The 18,728-nt window shown below is 45.3% G+C and overlaps 1 protein-coding gene across 1 annotated transcript in view; it reads left to right on the top strand.

The window, feature by feature from the left end:
- The first annotated feature begins 12,034 nt into the window (after positions 1–12,034).
- pgpep1 (pyroglutamyl-peptidase I) overlaps positions 12,035–18,728 on the top strand; it is a 31,974-nt gene continuing 25,280 nt past the window's right edge. The window contains exon 1 of the mRNA XM_055658421.1: positions 12,035–12,186. Coding sequence (XP_055514396.1) covers positions 12,153–12,186 — 34 coding nt within the window. The 5' untranslated portion in view covers positions 12,035–12,152. The remainder of the gene's footprint in view (positions 12,187–18,728) is intronic.

The following is an 18,728-nucleotide window of genomic DNA, read 5'->3' as shown; positions in this document are numbered from 1 at the left end:
TGCCCAATGTGGGGAATCTAAATTCAGGCATGCAACCTTTGGAGCTAAAAAGGACAAAGTGCTGGACAAAGTGGGTCAGGCAGCATCTCTGAAGAGCACAGATTAATGATATTTGGGGTTGGGTCTCTTCGGTCTGAATAAGGGTCCCGACTCGAAACATCACCTATCCTGAGTTACTCCAGCACTTGCCGTCTTTTTTTAAGAATAAAAAAAGCTTGACGCTACTGCCATCTACTGAGTTTATTGTGACACTTCCTTGGAGGGTCTAGAGAGGTAGATGCTGGGAGACAACTACTCTCTAGACGGCTGTGAATGCTCATTACCTAAAGGGCCTGCCCCACTTACGATTTTTTCGACGACTTGCTGCACCCGTCATAGTCGCAGCAGGTAGCCGAAAATTTTCAACATGTTGAAATGCCAGCGGCGACCAGAAAAAGGTACGACTCTTTGGGCGACTACTCACGGCCATACAGGGTGCCGGCAAGTCGACGAAAAAAACGGGTAGGTGGGACAGGCCCTTAAGTGTAACACAGACCAAAGCTTCTTATAACTGGAGAATCAAAGAAAATGATGACCTGGCAGAAAAGTGTTGAGATGGAGGATCAGCCATAGTTTTATTGAATGGTGAAGCAAACTTGAGGGAACAAATAGGATAACCCTTCTCCTTTCTATGATGTTCTTAAGACCAAAATTGAAATTGCTTTCCCGCATAATCAATCTAATTTTTTTCCAGTAAAATGTAGTTCGCTAGTGGAAAGTTACACAAGGTAAATGAAGGGAGTGCAGCGTAGGCTCACAAGGTTAATATCCGGGATGGCGGGACTGTCATATGCTGAGAGAATGGAGCAGCTGCGCTTGTACACTGTGGAGTTTAGAAGGATGAGAGGGTATCTCATTGAAACATATAAGATTGTTAAGGGCTTGGACACGCTAGAGGCAGGAAACATGTTCCCGATGTTGGGGGAGTCCAGAAGCAGGGGGCCACAGTTTAAGAATAAGAAGTAAGCCATTTAGAACGGAGACAAGGAAACACTTTTTCTCACAGAGAGTGGTGAGTCTGTGGAATTCTCTGCCTCAGAGGGTGGTGGAGGCAGGTTCTCTGGATGCTTTTAAGAGAGAGTTAAATAGGGCTTAAAAATAGCGGAGTCAGGGGAAATGGGGAGAAGGCAGGAACTGGGTACTGATTGGGGATGATCAGCCATGATCACATTTAATGGCAGTGCTGGCTCGAAGGGCCAAATGGCCTACTCCTGCATCTATTGTCTATTATCTAATGTCTATTGAAGCACTTAAAAATCAATCCTGGTCTCTGTCAGAGGTGGAAGAGAACCACCCAACCGTCTCCATTCTTTCTGAGAATCGTGGAGTGGTAACGTGCAGCTCCTAAATACACCGTGCTGCGATGAAGGCTTGTGCCATCTGTTTATTTAGTCCATTGTGCATTGTGTGAACGTTAGCAGCTTGTGTTGGCACCACTATCCCATCTATGCTGGTTTCTTTGTTTCAGGCAGCATGATGCTTAACCAATTTTTCTTTCCCTTGTGAGTAAAGGAAGTGTGCAGGCTGGCTGTTAGCACTCACGCATGGCCTGTTGGGACTCTGGCAACACGAGTTCCTCCGGTCACGTGATACTGCGAGGCTGCAGTATCTGAATCAATCATGCATGACGGAACCACTAAGCTGTTCCCCGTCAGCTTCAAACTTGCATTGAAATTTCAGCATTAAATATACAATCAGTTCAACTGGTCCTTGCTGGTATTCTCATCTTGCTTTCTTTTCTTCACTCTTAATAATCTATGTAAACCTCTATTATTTAACTCCATACGTGCTTTCCCCTTTAAATACATTTATAGTACTTTCGTTTAGTTTATTGTTACGTGTACCGAGGTGCAGTGAAAAGCTTCTGTTGCGTGCTAACCAGTCGGCGGAAAGACAATACGTGACTACAATCGAGCCATTTACAGCGTACAGATACATGATAAAGGGAATAACGTGAATAACGTTTTGTGCAATTTAGAGCACTTGTCTCAACTACTTCATGTGATAGCGAGTTCACTCACTGAACTGTGCAGCAAGCAGCAGAGATAAGTGGCTTTGATAGATTAGGGTGGGGGAATACATGCATGGCGAAGTGCAAGGTCATCTACATTACACTGGCGAAAAATCAATAGAGCATTTTCTAAATGCTGAGAAGGGAGGAACAATAGAGCCGCATAGTAGGGACCTGTGTAAAAATCATCGCGAAAAGCTGATGAACAGCCACAGAAAAAAAATAATGAAGACCAAAGGATGAGCAACATAGGAATTTATCATCAGTTGTGCAGAGCCTGGGTCAAGTCAAGTCACTTTTATTTCTATAGCACATTTAAAAAACAACTCTCATTGACCAAAGTGCTTTACATTAGTGGAGGTACTAACGTTATACAACTTTGGTTCATAGGTTAAGTACATACATAAATACATACATATAGCCCTCCCTCAGAGGATGTCAAGAAAGGCTTGAGAGTAAAGATGAGTTTTAAGTCTCGACTTAAAAGAGTCGATGGAGGGAGCAGTTCTGATGGGAAGAGGGATGCTGTTCCGTAGTCTAAGATCAGACTACATCTATCCAGTCTCAACCTATAATGGTTAAAGCGGTTATTAAGGGGATGCAGTGCAGCTTTATCGGAATGACACTGATGGGATTGAATGAGTTAAATTGAGTGGGTAGGTGGTGTAGATTGGCTGGTAGTCTCTTGCTGTGTCCGTGATGGACTGGCTGTGTCTCCCACTCACAGTTCAGTTTTGTTTCTTGTCACGTGTACCGAGGTACAGTGAAAAGCTTTTGTTGCGTCCTAACCAGTCAGCAGAAAGACAATACACAATTACAATCGATCCATTTACAGTGTATTGATACATGATGAAGGGACTAACTTTTAGTGCAAGGTAAAGCCAGCAAAGTCCGATCAAGGATAGTCCGAGGGTCACCACATAGGTAGATAGTAGTTCAGCATTGTTCTCTGGTTGTGGTAGGATGGTTCAGTTGCCTGATAACAGCTGGGAAGAAACTGACCCTAATCTGGTGGTGTGCGTTTTCACACTTGTATACCTTTTGGGAGAGGGGAGAAGAGGGAGAGGCCAGGATGCGACCCATCCTTAATTATGCTGCTGGCCTTGCCGAGGCAGCGTGAGGTGTAAATTGAGTCAATGGAAGGGAGGTTGGTTTGTGTGATGGTCTAGGCTGCGTCCACAATTTCTGCCGGTCTTGGATGGAGCTGTTCTCAAACCAAGCTGTGATGCATCCTGATAAAATGGTTTCTATGGTGCATCTGTAGAAGTTGGTGAGAGTTGTAGGGAAAATGCCAAACATCCTATGCCGCCTAAGGAAGTAGAGGTGTTGGTATGCTCTGTAGCCTCTTGTGTTCCTGAGCACTGGAATTTCCACACCAAGCCAAAAGAAATAAAAAAAAAATTTTGTTAATGATGCAACCAGTCAGAATAATTTCTACCATATATTTATGGAGGGTTTTTTTTCGAGAATTTGGTGACATGCTATATTTCCTTAAGCTTTGAAGTAAAGATACTGGCAGGCTTTCTCCATGATTACATGTATGTGCAGAATCAAGGACAGGTCATCCGAGATGCTAAGGTTCAGAAATTTTAAGGTGCTAACTTTTCTTCATTGCCGAACCACCAATGAGAACTGGTGTGCAGTTTCTCAACATCACCTTTCAGAAATCCATGATTAGTTCTTTAGTTTTGCTGCCATTGAGGAAGAAGTTGTGGTTGATGCTTTCCTCTTATTCTTGTACGCTGACTCATCGCCACCCACGATTTGGCCTTCAAACAGTGACATTATCGGTGAATTTGTAGATGACGGGAGTGTGCTCAGTCACACAATCATGAATGCAAGGAGAGTAGAGCAAGGGGCTCAGCAGGCGACACTGAGATGTATTTGTTGGTGGTCAGTGAGATGTTGTTACCGATCTGCACTCGTTGAGCTCTCCCGTTGAAAAAGTCAAAGACTCAATGGCAAAGCGAGGTACAGAGAGACCTGGGTGATGGAGTTGATGAACGGTTTGGAGGGGATGATTGTGTTGAAGTCTGAGCTGGAGTCGACGAACAGCAGCCTGGCATGTGCATTTCTGTTATCGAGAATGTCCAGAGCGGAGGGGAGAATCAGTGAGATGACATCTGCTGCTGACCTGTTTGTGGCAAACTGAAGCAGATCCTGGTCATTTCTGAGGCGAGAATTGATTCACACAATAACCAATCCCTCGAAGCACTTTATTGAAACATATAAGATTGTTAAGGGCTTGGACACGCTAGTGGCAGGAAACATGTTCCCAATGTTGGGGGAGTCCATAACCAGGGGCCACAGTTTAAGAATAAGGGGTAAGCCATTTAGAAAGGAGACTAGGAAACACTTTTTTCTCACAGAGAGTGGCGAGTCTGTGGAATTCTCTGCCTCAGGGCGGTGGAGGCAGGTTCTCTGGATGCTTTCAAGAGAGAGCTAAATAGGGCTCTTAAAAATAGCAGAGTCAGGGGATATGGGGAGAAGACAGGAACGGGGTACTGATTGGGGATGATCAACCATGATCACATTTAATGGCGGTGCTGGCTCAAAGGGCCGAAAGACCTACTCATGCACCTATTGTCTATTGTCTATTACAGTGGCTCATCAATCTTTCTCTCTCAACCCCATTCCCTGCCTTCTCCCCATAAGCATGTGGGAAATATTATCCTGTTGAGAGTTGGTGCCTTCAGAACCAGACTGTGGATGAGTGGGATCAAGTGGAGGAATTGATGGAAAAAAGTTTGTTGAAAAGTTCATGCGAATTTGATAGTTCATTGCAGTAATTAATTTGCTGCAAGAATCCAATCTGTTACACTGGTTGATTAAAAGTTATAATTGGCCCCTGCAATGAAGACATGGCTGCCGCCGAGAACCATTAATATTCCTGGCACTCAATTCAACTGTGTAATTGAGATTAAAAAGGAAGCACTGCATAATGGAAAAATTAATTAACCTGGTATAAGGAAATCTGTGATGACGGCTGTTAGTTTCAAACACTGCAGTTCAGCACGAGTTTGTGCCCCTGCCCATCCCTTGGGAAATAATTTGCTGTGTTAATGCTGTGATTGGTAAACGTCCTATATACTTGCACGTCACAAGAACTAGACACACGGAACTAAAATGAAATAACATGTCACGGTGGCGCAGCGGTAGAGTTGCTGCCTTACATCGCTTGCAACGCCAGCGACACCGGTTCGATCCCGACTACGGATTCTGCTGGTACAACGTTTGTACGTTCTCCCCGTGACCGCGTGGGTTTTCTCCGAGATCTTCGGTATGCTCCCACACTCCAAAGATGTATGGATATGTAGGTTGATTGGCTTGGTATAAATGTAAATTGTCCCTAGTGTGTGTGTGTAGGATGGTGTTAATGTGCGGGGATCGTTGGTCAGTGCAGAATCAGTAGGCCGAAGGGCCTGTTTCCGTGCTGTATCTCTAAACTAAAAAAAAATAACATTTTCTCAGCACTCGGATCCCTCTGCTCTAAAACACTCTCCAAGAGTGTAAAGTATATATGCAGTTTTGTAATGAATGGCACCATAAAAATATATAATTGGTGGTTTAGGGCGAACAGTCCTTGTTCCAGTCACACAGTGGTCCTATCTCCCAACTCTTTCTGTGTTACATCGACGACTGAATCAGGGCTACCTCCTACACCAGAGCAGAACTCATGGACTCCATTAACTTCAAATTCACCTGGATTATCTCTGACACCTCTCCCTGCTTTCTTGACCCCTTTGCCTCTATCACAGGATACAGATTATCAACTGGCAACTACGAACCTACCGGCTTGCACAGTTATCTGGACTAAACTTCTTCCCACCCTGCCTCTTGCAAAGATACTATCCCTCCCACTCTTAATTCCTCCATCTCTACCCAATCTGCTCCCAAGATGAGGTTTTCCATACCAATGACATCGGAGATCAGGGCCGGCCTTAAACCAATTGGACCAATTGCTCCCAAGGGGGCCCTGCGCTAGGCTGGTGGGCAACACACACTATCCCCTCAGCAGCAACCCCAGTAGGTGAAATTCCTCACCGACAACAACACAGCCCCGTGGTTAACTCTCAATACTGTCACTGGCACCAGTGATGAAAATACTTTTCCTCTACTTTTCAGTTTTCAGCTCAGGTTTAATGAGTACTGCAGAAAGATTGGAGTCGTTTATCACTTGATTCGACTGAGACGAAAACGATTTGTTAACTGCCATTGTTAGCACTTGTTAACAGCCAGTAGTTAACACGTAGTTATACAATGTGTCACCAATACATCGATCTGCATTCCTCAGTCAATATAATTGTGTTTTGACCAAGTATTAATGACGCCGCGTTCCTTTGATTAAAATTCACGGCAGAAGTTCTTAAAACTTACTGTCATTAAGGGCTCCGGACCGCGAGCACGGGCTTCTTCTGTGCAGGTGCAGTCATTCACCCACGTTATTTTAAGAAGGAACTGGAACTGAGGAGGAGATTCACTGTGATGGATGTCTGTGTGAGTTGAGTTGGTTGTGTGTCTTGTATTATTGGTTCTTTTTGTTGTATGCCTGCAGAAACCAAAGTTCCTAACGGAAAAATAAAGTTAATTGTATTGTACTGTATTGTATTGTAAATGCTGGAACAATCGAAGGTAGACAAAAATGCTGGAGAAACTCAGTGGGTGAGGCAGCATCTATGGAGCGAAGGAATAGGTGACGTTTCGGGTCGAGACCCTTCTTCAGACTGATGTGGAGGTGGTGGGGGGGGGCAGGAAGAAGAAAGGAAGAGGCGGAGAAGTGGACTGTGGGAGGGCTGGGAAGGGGAGGGGATTTGGTCATTTGTACCCGTCATTTAGGGATGATATATGAATTTATTTTTTTATGTATGCGTGTTGTTTTCTCTCTTTCCTTCAAGATTAGTTCTTCTGTTTGGCTTTATTTGCTTCAGTTTTATTTAGTGTTATTTATCATGTTTTGGTTGTGGCTTTTGAACGATTTAAACGTTTATCAGATTTAAAAAATTCATATAAATTCATAGCGTTGGCTGAGTGCCAAATCCCTTCAGCTGTACCTGCAACTGAAGCTACAGGTGGATTAGTCGACCTTGAAGAGGCATTGACACTTTGCTTTTATGTAGAGGGTAATAGAGAAGGGTTCCGGACTGCGAGCTCACTGACTGAAAAATCACATCCTTCCGATCAATTATTTTAGGATATGCCTTTCTAGAGAACATGCTACTTTTTGCTTTGCCCATTTTCAAAATATAGAAATTTGAAAAACGTCGTCTAGCCATTCCCTCCACAGATAGACACAAAATGCTGGTGTAACTCAGCGGGTCAGGCAGCATCTCTGGAGAGAAGGAATAGGTGACATTTTGGGTCGAGACCCTTCTTCGGACCCTCCATAGATCCAGCCTGACCTGCTGAGTTCTCCAGCACTTTATGTTTTGCTCTTAAAATAAATCCGTGGTCTGTTGAAGAAACAACACGATAGACCACTCTGGAAGTGCAAGTTTTGCTGTACACTTCATATTGTAGAACACATCATAATACACCTTGAGTGAATTAATGGGGTCAGATTATTTTGTTTAATCTGTTGTCTAGAATTAATCAACACCCATCCTTTGTACCTTATATCAGATTTAAATCGGAATTCCGATTTTTTTGTTTTCCTATTTGTCAATTTTTTGTGCCCGATTATTTGGCGGCCAATCAACTGCTGTCTCTAAGGGGATTGCGTCCAATCACCGACCAGCTTCCCTTAAAATTCCCGTCCAATCAACAAATTGGTCTCCCGTCCAATCAGCCGCTGTCTCCAAGGGCATTGTGTCCAATCACATAATCCAGTTTAATGGTAATTAGCAGCTACTGTAAAGGTTGGAAGCCAGTGGAGGTACTGACAGTCAGACGAGAGCAGGAGAGATTAATGCCCCTGTCCCACTTAGGAAACCTGAACGGAAACCTCTGGAGACTTTGTGCCCCGCCCACCTTGGGTGGGGCGCAAAGTCTCCAGAGGTTTCCGTTCATGTTTCCTAAGTGGGACAGGGGCATAAGACAGTGTATAGCACCTTGGTGTACAATTTTATAATATATACTAAATAACAGGGCTGACAGACCTTGGCTGGGAACCTGGGGCTCACCAAAATTGTTCCCAATTGGGCCCCGCACTTCCTAAGGCCGGCCCTGTCCGAGATGTCTTCATTTTTCATAGTGAATGTGGTTTCTCCTCTTCTGTCATAACTGGGTCCCTCACACATGTCTCCCATGTGTCTTAGTTCTTCTCTCGATCACCCTCACAACAATGACAGAGTTCCCCTTGTCCTCACCTTTCACCCCACCACGCCTGCATCCAACACATCATCCTCCAGTACTTCCATCACCTCTATGAGACTACGATTCACTGTTGGAGTGTTAACAATGGGGTGCTGGGGATAGTAATCTGGGAACATTGCTATGTAATGCCTTGCAATAATCAGAACATAATGCTTCGTAGTTCTGGAGTGTTAATCTATGTCCATTGTGTCTCAATTTGATGCTGTCGATGGTATGCAGTAACTGTCCACAAGAGGGAGTGCACATAAACCAGGAAGGATTTCCCAGTCCAAGGTTAGACACAAAAAGTTGGAGAAAAGAAATAGGTGATGTTTCGGGTCGGGAGAAAGGGTTATTTATTTTTCTCCAGAGGTGCGTAACTTTTTTACGCAAAGGGCCTGTTTCCATGCTGTTGTATGACTCGATGCTGGCTGCCCGCTGGTTACACCAGCTTTGTGGTAGTTGATCTGGCTTAAGGGACTATCCCAACGTTCACGACCTAAACAGAGTTTGCCCTTGACTCAACGCAGTACACGGGGTCGCAGGGGTCGTAGGAGGTCGGATAGTCGTGGACCAAGGGTCGGGGCGTTTTTCTGGGACTCATGTAGCACGAGGAGGTCGTGAATTGGGTTGAAAGTGGGCCGGTAGCGGGTCAGGTAGCATCTCTGGGAGAAGGAAGGGGGTGACATTTCAGGTCGAACCCTGTATCACCCTGATGTCAGGGGAGGGGGGCGGGACCAAACTAGAATGTAGTTGGAGACACCAGCTTTGTGTAAGAACTGGGATTTTCGGGGGATGAAGAGAGAAAGCCAGGGGTATCTGAAGTTCCTTCAAACCGCTGGCCTGTCCCACTTTCACGAAACCTGAATTCTGTTCCTCAATTGCCGAGTTTGCCCTTGACCCCATTCCTGCTCGCCAGACATGCTGGCCACCCACAGCATTTTCTGTCGATCTAAGAGAGGTCGATCTACCTGTAGGGGACAGGTGGGTCGTGAAGTTCCAAAATCAAGTAAGTCTGTGTTAAGGCGTTTTAACTATGTCTAAACTAAACTTTTAAGCAATTGACCAAATATCCACCATTAACGTGGAGTTTAAGAAGGAACTGCAGATGCTGGAAAAATCGAAGGTAGATAAAAATGCTGGAGAAACTCAGCAAGTGAGGCAGCATCTTTGGAGCGACGGAAATAGGCGACGTTTCGGGTCTATGTTAGTATACAAACTTAAAGCACATGGCATTGGGGGAGTATTGAATGGGTAGAGACTGGCTGGCAAACAGGAAGGGTCGAGTAAACGGGTTCTTTCAGGCAGGATGTGAGGGGACCGGCTCAGGGCTGGGACCCAGATTTAGAATGTATGATTGGATGAGGGTGAAGGACTTGTCCAAGTTTGCGGATGACACTAAGCTGGGGGGGGTTAGGTGTGAGGAGGATAGGAGAGCAAGTGAAAGCATAGGCTGGGTGATCTGCAAATGTTAGAGATGCAGTCATGTGGATAAATGTGAGGTTATCCATTTTGGTGGCTGGGGAAAGCAGATTATTATCTAAACCCAAACGGGGAGATGCAGCGAACCTGTGTGTCATGGTCCAATTTGAAGGTGGTGCAGGTGCGCAGGCAGTAAAGACCGAACCCATGTTCCTCCTCGCCAGAGATGCTGAGTTACCCCAGCAGGTTTTCTGTCTTGGTGAGATCTACCTGGAGATTTTCTGTCTCCAAATCTGAGGAAGGACCTGTCATAGAGGGAGTGCAGAGTTTGTCCAGACTGATTCCTGGGAAATCAGGACAGTGAAAGACTGGATAGACTTGGTTTAACTCTCTAGAGTTTAGGAGATTGAGAGGGGTCTTATAGAAACTTACAAAATTTTAAGGGGTTGGACAGGCTTGACCAATTGTTTCCGATGGGGAAGTCCACAAGGGGGTCACAGCTTAAGGAACGTGGAAATCCTTTAAAACCGAGATGAGGAACTTTTGCAGAGTGGTGAATCTCTGGAACTCTCTGCCACAAGGTAGATGAGGCCAAAATTTGCTGGAGAGTTAATGTGGCCCTTGTGGCCAGGGGCAGAGGGTGAAAAGGCAGGTACGGCATACTGAGTTGGATGATCGCCATGGAAATAGGCGCACGAAGGGTTCCTCGGTTTCTATGTTTCTATGAGACCCTTCATCAGTCTGAAGAAGGGTCTCGACCCGAAAATGTCACCTATTTCCTTCTCTCCATAGATGCTGCCTCACCCGCTGAGTTTCTCCAGCATTTTTGTCTACCTTGGGATCAAGGATGTTTTGTTTCTACTCGAACTCTACACGATCAGCCATGATCACAATGAATGGCGGTGCTGGCTCGAAGGGCCAAATGGCCTCCTCCTGCACCTATTTTCTATGTTACTCCAATTCCGAAAGTTCTGATGTGGCTGATGAGGCTTGTGTGTGGGAGCCTCAGACTCTTCCACAAATGGGATAGGAGACATAGAACAGTACAGGAAGGGGCCCTTCAGCCCGCGATGTTTGTGCTGAACATGACACCAAGTTAAACTCATCTCATCTGCCTGTACATGATCCCATGTGCCTATCTAAAAGCCTTGTAGTGCCACTATCATATCTGCTTCCACCACCACCCCTGGCAGTACATTCCAGGCATCTGCAGTTCCTTGTGTCTACAACCATGTACTGATGGCAGGCAGCAGACAGCCTGCAGGGATTAATTAGACTGGTCCTCTGTCTTTCTGCCCCTTTGCCCGAATGCCCCAATTGTGAAAGTGTCCAGTGCCAGCTGTCACACTTGATGTCTGTCATCCACGAAGGATGCGGCCTTCTCTCATGGAAAGAAAATCCTGATATGGACACAAAGTGCCGGAATAACTCAGCGGGTCAGGCAGGGTCTCTGCAGAAAAGGAATAAGTGACGCTTTGGGTCAAGACCCTTCTTCAGACCGAGAATCAGGAGAAGGTCTGAAGAAGGGTCTCGACCCAAAACCTCACCCATTCCTTCTCTCCAGAGATGCTGCCTGACCCGCTGAGTTACTTTGTGTCCATTTTAGGAAGATATAGGTTTTGGTTTCGGTTTCAGTTGGCAAACTCCCCCTTTTTTCACAGAATTGGATTCCTTGGTACACAAAAATGCTGGAGAAACTCGGCGGGTGCAGCAGCATCTATGGAGCGAAGGAAATAGATGCTGCTGCGCCCGCCGAGTTTCTCCAGCATTTTTGTGTACCTTCGATTTTCCAGCATCTGCAGTTCCTTCTTAAACAATTGGGTTCCTTGTGTCTGTTTTTGCCAGGTGCTGCTTTACAGTAAAGGTACAAAGTACTGGAGTAAGTCAGCGGGCCAGGCAGGCAGCATTTTCTGGAGGACATGTAGGGGACATTTCCATAAACCGGCCTTGTACAGACACAGTCCACAAGGGCGAAACGTCGCCTACCCATGTTCTCCGGGGATGCTGGCTGACCCGCTGAGTTATCCCTGGCCTCAAGACACGAAAATGCGGGGTGATTTGATTTGGTAACTCATAGTTGTGATAAGAGTGCCGGGAGGGGGACACAACAAACAACTACCAGGCAAGGAAACGCAGGATTTTCTCGGGCTGAGCTGAGCCAGAGAAAGATGACTTAATCAGTGATGGGGGCGCGGCTGGGTGATGTATGTACGCTCGGCGCTTATGCGCCGTGGTCCGGACGTGCGTGAAATGTTGACGCGAAGGTGGGTCCGTTCAGTTGGAGACTTGACTGACTGAGTGTGAGAAAGAAAGAGAAAGAGAAAGAGGGGGGGGAGGAGAAAAAGAAGTGGAGACGAGGCGAGGGAGGAGGCTGCGCTGAGTTGGGGAGATGGAGAGGAGCAGGAGCACCGTGGTGGTGACAGGTAACTAGGTTGGACGAGCTGCCACAATGTACCATCTACACTTTTTGTTACAGGAATCGGCTGCCGGGAGCCCCCGGGGGTTGGGGCGTCTAGCAACTTGGCTGAGAGTTGAGGAAGGGTTGTGAACCAAATCCTTCCCCCCTCCAGCCTAACACACTTCTTTGTGTGCCTGCCGCAAGTTTGTGATTACATTTAATTCCTCCAATTTCCAGGCTGCGTGCTTCTGAAATCCAGTGTTACTTGAAATTATTCCTGATTTGGTTGGAAAAAAGTTCTCCTTCAGTCGGACGCCGGTTGTTTTAAAAAAAGTTGAAACATAAACACCTGTTGCAATCAATGTTAAATGAAAATCAGTACAAGTTGCAAAACATGTTTAGCAACTTGCATCAACCGCAGCAAACTTTGGAATGATTACATTCTTCTGAATGGTTGTCACTGTGTTTACCTCCATGCATACGGCCATAATAAAAGGGAAGTTGGGGGCACTCGGGAAAAGAACGCCTTTGGAGTCAGGGAGAAAAATAAATTGCAAAACAATTGGAGAGGGTTTGTCGTTTGTTTTTGCTGTGTCGGGGTGCCATTGTGTGTGACTGCTGCTGTAGTGCATGCGATGCCGAGCTGTGGAAGACAAAGGGACAAGGGAGTTGGTCAGACAGGGGCCGAGACTGGGGCCAGACAGTAACATTAGGGAAATGAGATCATGCATGAAAGGCTTGGGATTGTTGAGTGTCTGCGAACTCGGACTGTTGTGACGCCTGACTGCAAATAGTTAGGATGCAGAGCCTTTAACTAGTTAGGGAAGGTAAAACTGTGTCTGGCTGAGGGGACATGAAAAGAAAGAAAGGCTCAGACAGAATCAAACAAAGAGGAGATTAGTGTTAAATTTAATTTTAAACAGTCTTTGGATGATTTAAATATTTTTCTTTATAAAGATCATCTTTGCAATCTGGCTGGGTTTTTCAGTACAATTTAATTGAAAGTTTTTAAGGATATACAACTTAATGCAATACAACTTTTTTTTCTTATGTGATTTTTTTGTTTTTGTATTGTCCAGTACCTTTAGCCAGGAGAAGGGCGATTAATAGAGTAGCCAATGCAGGAATCCAGGAATTGGAGTTTGCAATTACATGCATTTGTCAAAGGTCTATCAGAAACGTTGAGACGCAGGACATTAAGAAGTTTTTAGTCTTGGTTTTGTTACTTTTCCTAGCTCCTTTCTTGACCTTTAGGTGGCCCCATGCATTTTACAGCCATTGAATTTCTTTCTCCAGAGGCAGTCAATATTGTAAGCTGTAGAAGGTGGGGGGGAACCTCCCAAAACACGGAGATGTTAATAACCAGATCATCTGTTTTGATGTGTAGTAAGGAACTGCAGATGCTGGTTTAAACCAAAGATAGACACAACATGCTGGAGTAACTCAGCATGACAGGGAGCATCCCTGCAGAAAAGGAATAGATTAAGTTTCGGGACAAGAGTCTTCAGACAGAGTCAGGGGAATGGGAAATGAGAGATGTAGACAGTGGTTATAGAGAGATATAATGAATCAGTATTGCGTACAGTTTTGGTCTCCAAATCTGAGGAAGGACATTATTGCCATAGAGGGAGTGCAGAGAAGGTTCACCAGACTGATTCCTGGGATGTCAGGACTGTCTTATGAAGAAAGACTGGATAGACTTGGTTTATACTCTCTAGAATTTAGGAGATTGAGAGGGGATCTTATAGAAACTTACAAAATTCTTAAGGGGTTGGACAGGCTAGATGCAGGAAGATTGCTCCCGATGTTGGGGAAATCCAGGACAAGGGGTCACAGCTTAAGGATAAGGGGGAAATCCTTTAAAACCGAGATGAGAAGAACTTTTTTCACACAGAGAGTGGTGAATCTCTGGAACTCTCTGCCACAGAGGGTAGTCAAGGCCAGTTCATTGGCTATATTTAAGAGGGAGTTAGATGTGGCCCTTGTGGCTAAGGGGATCAGAGGGTATGGAGAGAAGGCAGGTACGGGATACTGAGTTGGATGATCAGCCATGATCATATTGAATGGCGGTGCAGGCTCGAAGGGCCGAATGGCCTACTCCTGCACCTAATTTCTATGTTTCTATGAAAGATATGCAAAAAGTAACGATGATCAAGGAAAGGTGGAGCCCACAATGGTCCATTGTTGATAACGAGTTATACAGTGAAACAGCAGGAGGATAGTGAAAGTAGTAAGATGACTAGGGTCGGGGAGGGACAGAGAGAGAGGGTATGCAAGGATTACTTGGGAATTAGAGATATTAAAAGTCATAATGCTGGGTTGTAAGCTGCTCAAGCGAAATAAGCTTTTTGTGTCTATCATTTGTTTTAATGATTGTTCCTTGAGAGATAATTTTTAGACCTGGGGCTGCAAGGCATGGGGATTGTGCAAAGTGAGGTTTACTAAGCTATGCTCTACTTGACAAATAAGTGCCTGAAGTTGACACTGCACCGCAAAATGAAATCCATTATTTAAAGTTTTGACATTAATCTTTAAAATATGTCATCCAAAACACTTTGCCATTATAAGTAACTTTGTTGGGGATGCCAGTGATGATATCAAATATGTTAAATGGAGCCAAAAAAAGTAAATGAAAACTACTGTCACTTGATGTGTCTGAAACTTAGAGACAAAACTCTCTGGAACCAAGTTGGAAATTTTCTATTTCTCCTCCACGACTGGTCTCGTTTCAGAATTTAAATTTCATTTGATGCTAATAGATCTTTGTTAACTAAAGGTGTCAGAAATGTACAGAAGAGCTATCTTATCACTACCTCACAACATGGTGGATATGGTTTGGGCTGCTCCTCATCCTGAAGCATTTCTTACACTCGTTCTGTAAAATACTTATATAAGATTATTTATTTTTAAAGGCACACAGTAGGAGGTGGAAAGACTGTGGTACACGTTAAAGCAGCAATAAAATAAGTTTTAAAAAAAAAAGATAAATGTTCTGTGTACTTCGATAGGTGGTTGGTTAATAAGTTAACTTTGATTCTAAAGTTCTTCTCTTTCTTTAATGTGCCTTGAAGTGCAAATAATAGCCTCGTCTTGTTCTCTTGCATTATGTAAACTGCACAAGTATTCGGGTCATTTAGAATCGGTCACATATGGAATGGTGTCGCCACAATGTCACCAGCCTGTTGCGATCACGGAATTAATCGAAGGCCATTCAGCCCGTCATGCTTGTACTGGCTCTTCAAAAGAGTTCCCCGATTTGTCTTGACTCGTCTGCCCTTTCTGCATGGCCCTGCTAATAAGTGAGTCTGAGGTGACCGGTCTTCAGAGATGCTGCCTGTCCCGCTGAGTTACTCCAGCTTTTTTGTGTGTCTCTCTCTCTCTCTCTCGAGTTAATTATTCATTGATATTGAAAACTAAATGAATGTCCTTTGTTTGGTCAGTTGTTGTTGTTCCTCTCCTATTTCAGCTGGGAAAGAGGACGGTTCGGGATTTGAATGTTGCCCCCAGCCCCTCTTCAAGCTTCTCGGTGCGGTGGACAGAAGCCCCGCCGCGCACGAGGCACAGCGTCCGCCCTTGCTGCTTCCTGGCGGGCACTTCACAGTGTCGTTGACAGTAGCTGCAGGTAACGGGTCGTGGCCAGGACTGTCCCTGCTCTCGTGAGTACAGGAACAGCTGTGTCAAGTCAGGAAGGAGCCAAAAGCCCCTGTCCCACTTTCACGACCTAATTGGCGACCTCTGCCGCGTTTGCCCTTGACTCGTACTCGCAGCATGGTCGCCACGAGGTCGTAGGTGGTCTTTGTAACTCTTCCTCATGCTCGTGAGTGGTCTCCGCGTACTCGTGGCCTCGAGTAGGTCGCGGCGTTTTTTCCAGCCTGTTAAAAATGTCCATGAGTTTTTAAAAAAAAAAAGGACGGCATGTAAAAAAAATGATGTTTTTTGGTCGTGATGGTAGTCGTGGGTTGGTAACTGGCCCGAGAAAAAAAATGCAAACATGACATCATGTGATAATTTTCCACTCGTAGCTAGTCGTAATTGGTCTGAGGTGTGGAAGACTGAGGTCGAGGGGGGTCGTAGGAGGTCATAGACATAGTCGTAGGAGGTCTTTGACTTCGACGACTCAACACGACCTTGACATTTTTTTTCAACTCGTCTAATGCCTTCTAAACTCGTAGATTAGGTCGTCCAAGTGGGAACAGGCCCTGGAGAACGACAGAGAGAGCTCTCGTATGGAAAGCACTTTTTTTTTTTTTGCATCATCAAAGAGCTTCACACCCAATGAAGTGCTTTTTTCTGAAGGACAGTCACCCTTGTGATGCAGGAAATGTGGCAGTCAATTTGTGCTGGACATTTTGAGTGGGCCACAGCAACCTTCCAAAAACATCACAGCCCCAGAATTAAAGGGCGTTCCTTCAGGAAGGATAGTGAGGAGGAATTTTCTTTAATCAGAGGGTGGCGAATCTGTGGAATTCATTGCCACAGAAGGCTGTGGAGGCAACGTCAATGTCTATTTTTAGGGCAGAGACAGATAATTCTTGATTAGTACGGGAGTCAGAGGTTATGGGGAGAAGGCAGGAGAATGGGGTTAGGAGGGAGAGATAGATCAGCCATATCGTCCCAGGGGAGGATCGAATGGTGGAGTGCACTTGATGGGCCGAATGGCCTAATTCTGCTCCTACCACTCATGACTTTATGAACTTATCATCATGGCAATGATCAGATGGTGCTAGAGGTATACCCGCCCGGATACTGGGCAGTTGCTGAGCTACACTCCTAAAGATTGACCACGGGATGTTTTAACGTCCATTTGAACGTACTGCCTGGGACTTTGGGTGAATGTCAGAATTGGGAGTATCTGTGATGGTGATAGGAGGGTCAAAAGAGGGAAAGGAGGTGCCTTACAAAACGTCACGTTTGCTATGTCGCTCTTCAAAGGGATGCTAAAGACTGCAATTTGCTATGTCGCTCTTCAAGGGAGATGCTAAATGCATTTCGTTAAATGTTTAAGAATGGAACTGCAGATGCTACGGAAAATCGGAGGTAGACAAAAGTGCTGGAGAAACTCAGCGGGTGCAGCAGCATCTATGAAGCGAAGAAAATAGGCAACGTTTCGGGACGAAACGTTGCCTATTTCCTTCGCTTCATAGATGCTGCTGCACCCGCTGAGTTTCTCCAGCACTTTTGCTTACCTGGGACTGGTTAATTGGTCAACCAACACATTCCTGGCTTTATTACCTTTCCCTTAATGTTACACAAGGCAGATAAACCCAGATTATGCATCAGACTAGATCTTGAACTCTGCGATCGGTTTTTGAGCTGTGATTGGGAGAGGGCCTGTGTGACAATGGAACAGTTGTGGAATATGTAACCATATTGTACGTCCCCTAACGTTGACCGTCCGTTCACCCCTACCCGTGCCTTAAGTCACTATCGTCCCGGAGGGGAGGAAACTTCTCAACCTTATCGGTTGGTCTATATATGTCTCCCAACCCAAAATTGTGCTTGACCTTGAAATACTTCCTTTATTCAGAAACTATTTGGAGATAGACAATAGACGCTGGTGTGTTTTCCCCAACCCGTGGAAAAAAAATGAACGTTTTCTCACCACCATGGTTTATTTACCTTTTACACTGATCTGTCATCAGAATTTGTTTTTACTCTTACAGAATAGGGGCATACCTGGTTCGGCCTGTATTTAATGGGCGAGGCAGCATCTATGGAGCGATGGAAATAGGCAACGTCTCGGGCCGAAACCCTTCTTCAGACTGAAGAAGGGTTTCGACCCGAAACGTTGCCTATTTCCTTTGCTCCATAGATGCTGCCTCACCCGCTGAGTTTCTCCAGCATTTTTGTCCACCTTCAATTTTCGCCCAGCATCTGCGGTTGGTTCTTTCTTAAACAGGCCCGGATTTAATGTCCACTTGTAGTTGTGGTGGGAGAAAGGTGGCTCGGAAACAAATGCAAGGCAATGTTTCAAATGCAATGTGGTAATACTGTTGATCATGTGATTATTGTGGTGGAAGCCCTCAATAGAGTGGATGTGGAGAGGATGTTTCCGCTGTAGGGGGAGACTGAAACCGTCTAGGACCAGAGTGGGCCACACTCAAAATCGAGAAACCTTCTCCTGATTCTCCTTTAGAAACGTCACTTATTCCTTTTCTGCAGGTGCCTGCGCGTACAGCGGTCCATATAGATTTTTTTCCATGCCGTTACAACGAATGCAGCGCTGGACACTTTCCCAATTGGGGCTCAGAGGATCCCGACTGCAGGGTGCTGTGCCATCAGTACATGGAGTTTGCAGACGAATTCTGCCCTGATATGAGTGGCACTGCTTTTAGATAGGCACATGTTTTACAGGCAGATGAGATGAGTTTAACTTGGTGTCGAGATCTCTGAAGGGTTTCCTCCCGCACTATCCAAAGAGTCTGAGGCTCCCACAGGCCTCATCAGTCGGTCAGAATTGGCTTGGTAAATGAAAAAAAATCCCCCTTGCCAGGGTGCAGGCTGATCGTGTGTTGAGTAGAAACAAAACATCCTTGATCCCAAGGTAGACAAAAATGCTGGAGAAAC

The sequence above is a fragment of the Leucoraja erinacea genome, chromosome 29 (genome assembly GCF_028641065.1).
Source record: "Leucoraja erinacea ecotype New England chromosome 29, Leri_hhj_1, whole genome shotgun sequence".
Lineage (NCBI taxonomy): Eukaryota > Metazoa > Chordata > Chondrichthyes > Rajiformes > Rajidae > Leucoraja > Leucoraja erinaceus.
The sequence above is the reverse complement of the archived record's forward strand: the minus strand, read 5'-3'. Positions and strand labels throughout refer to the sequence as shown.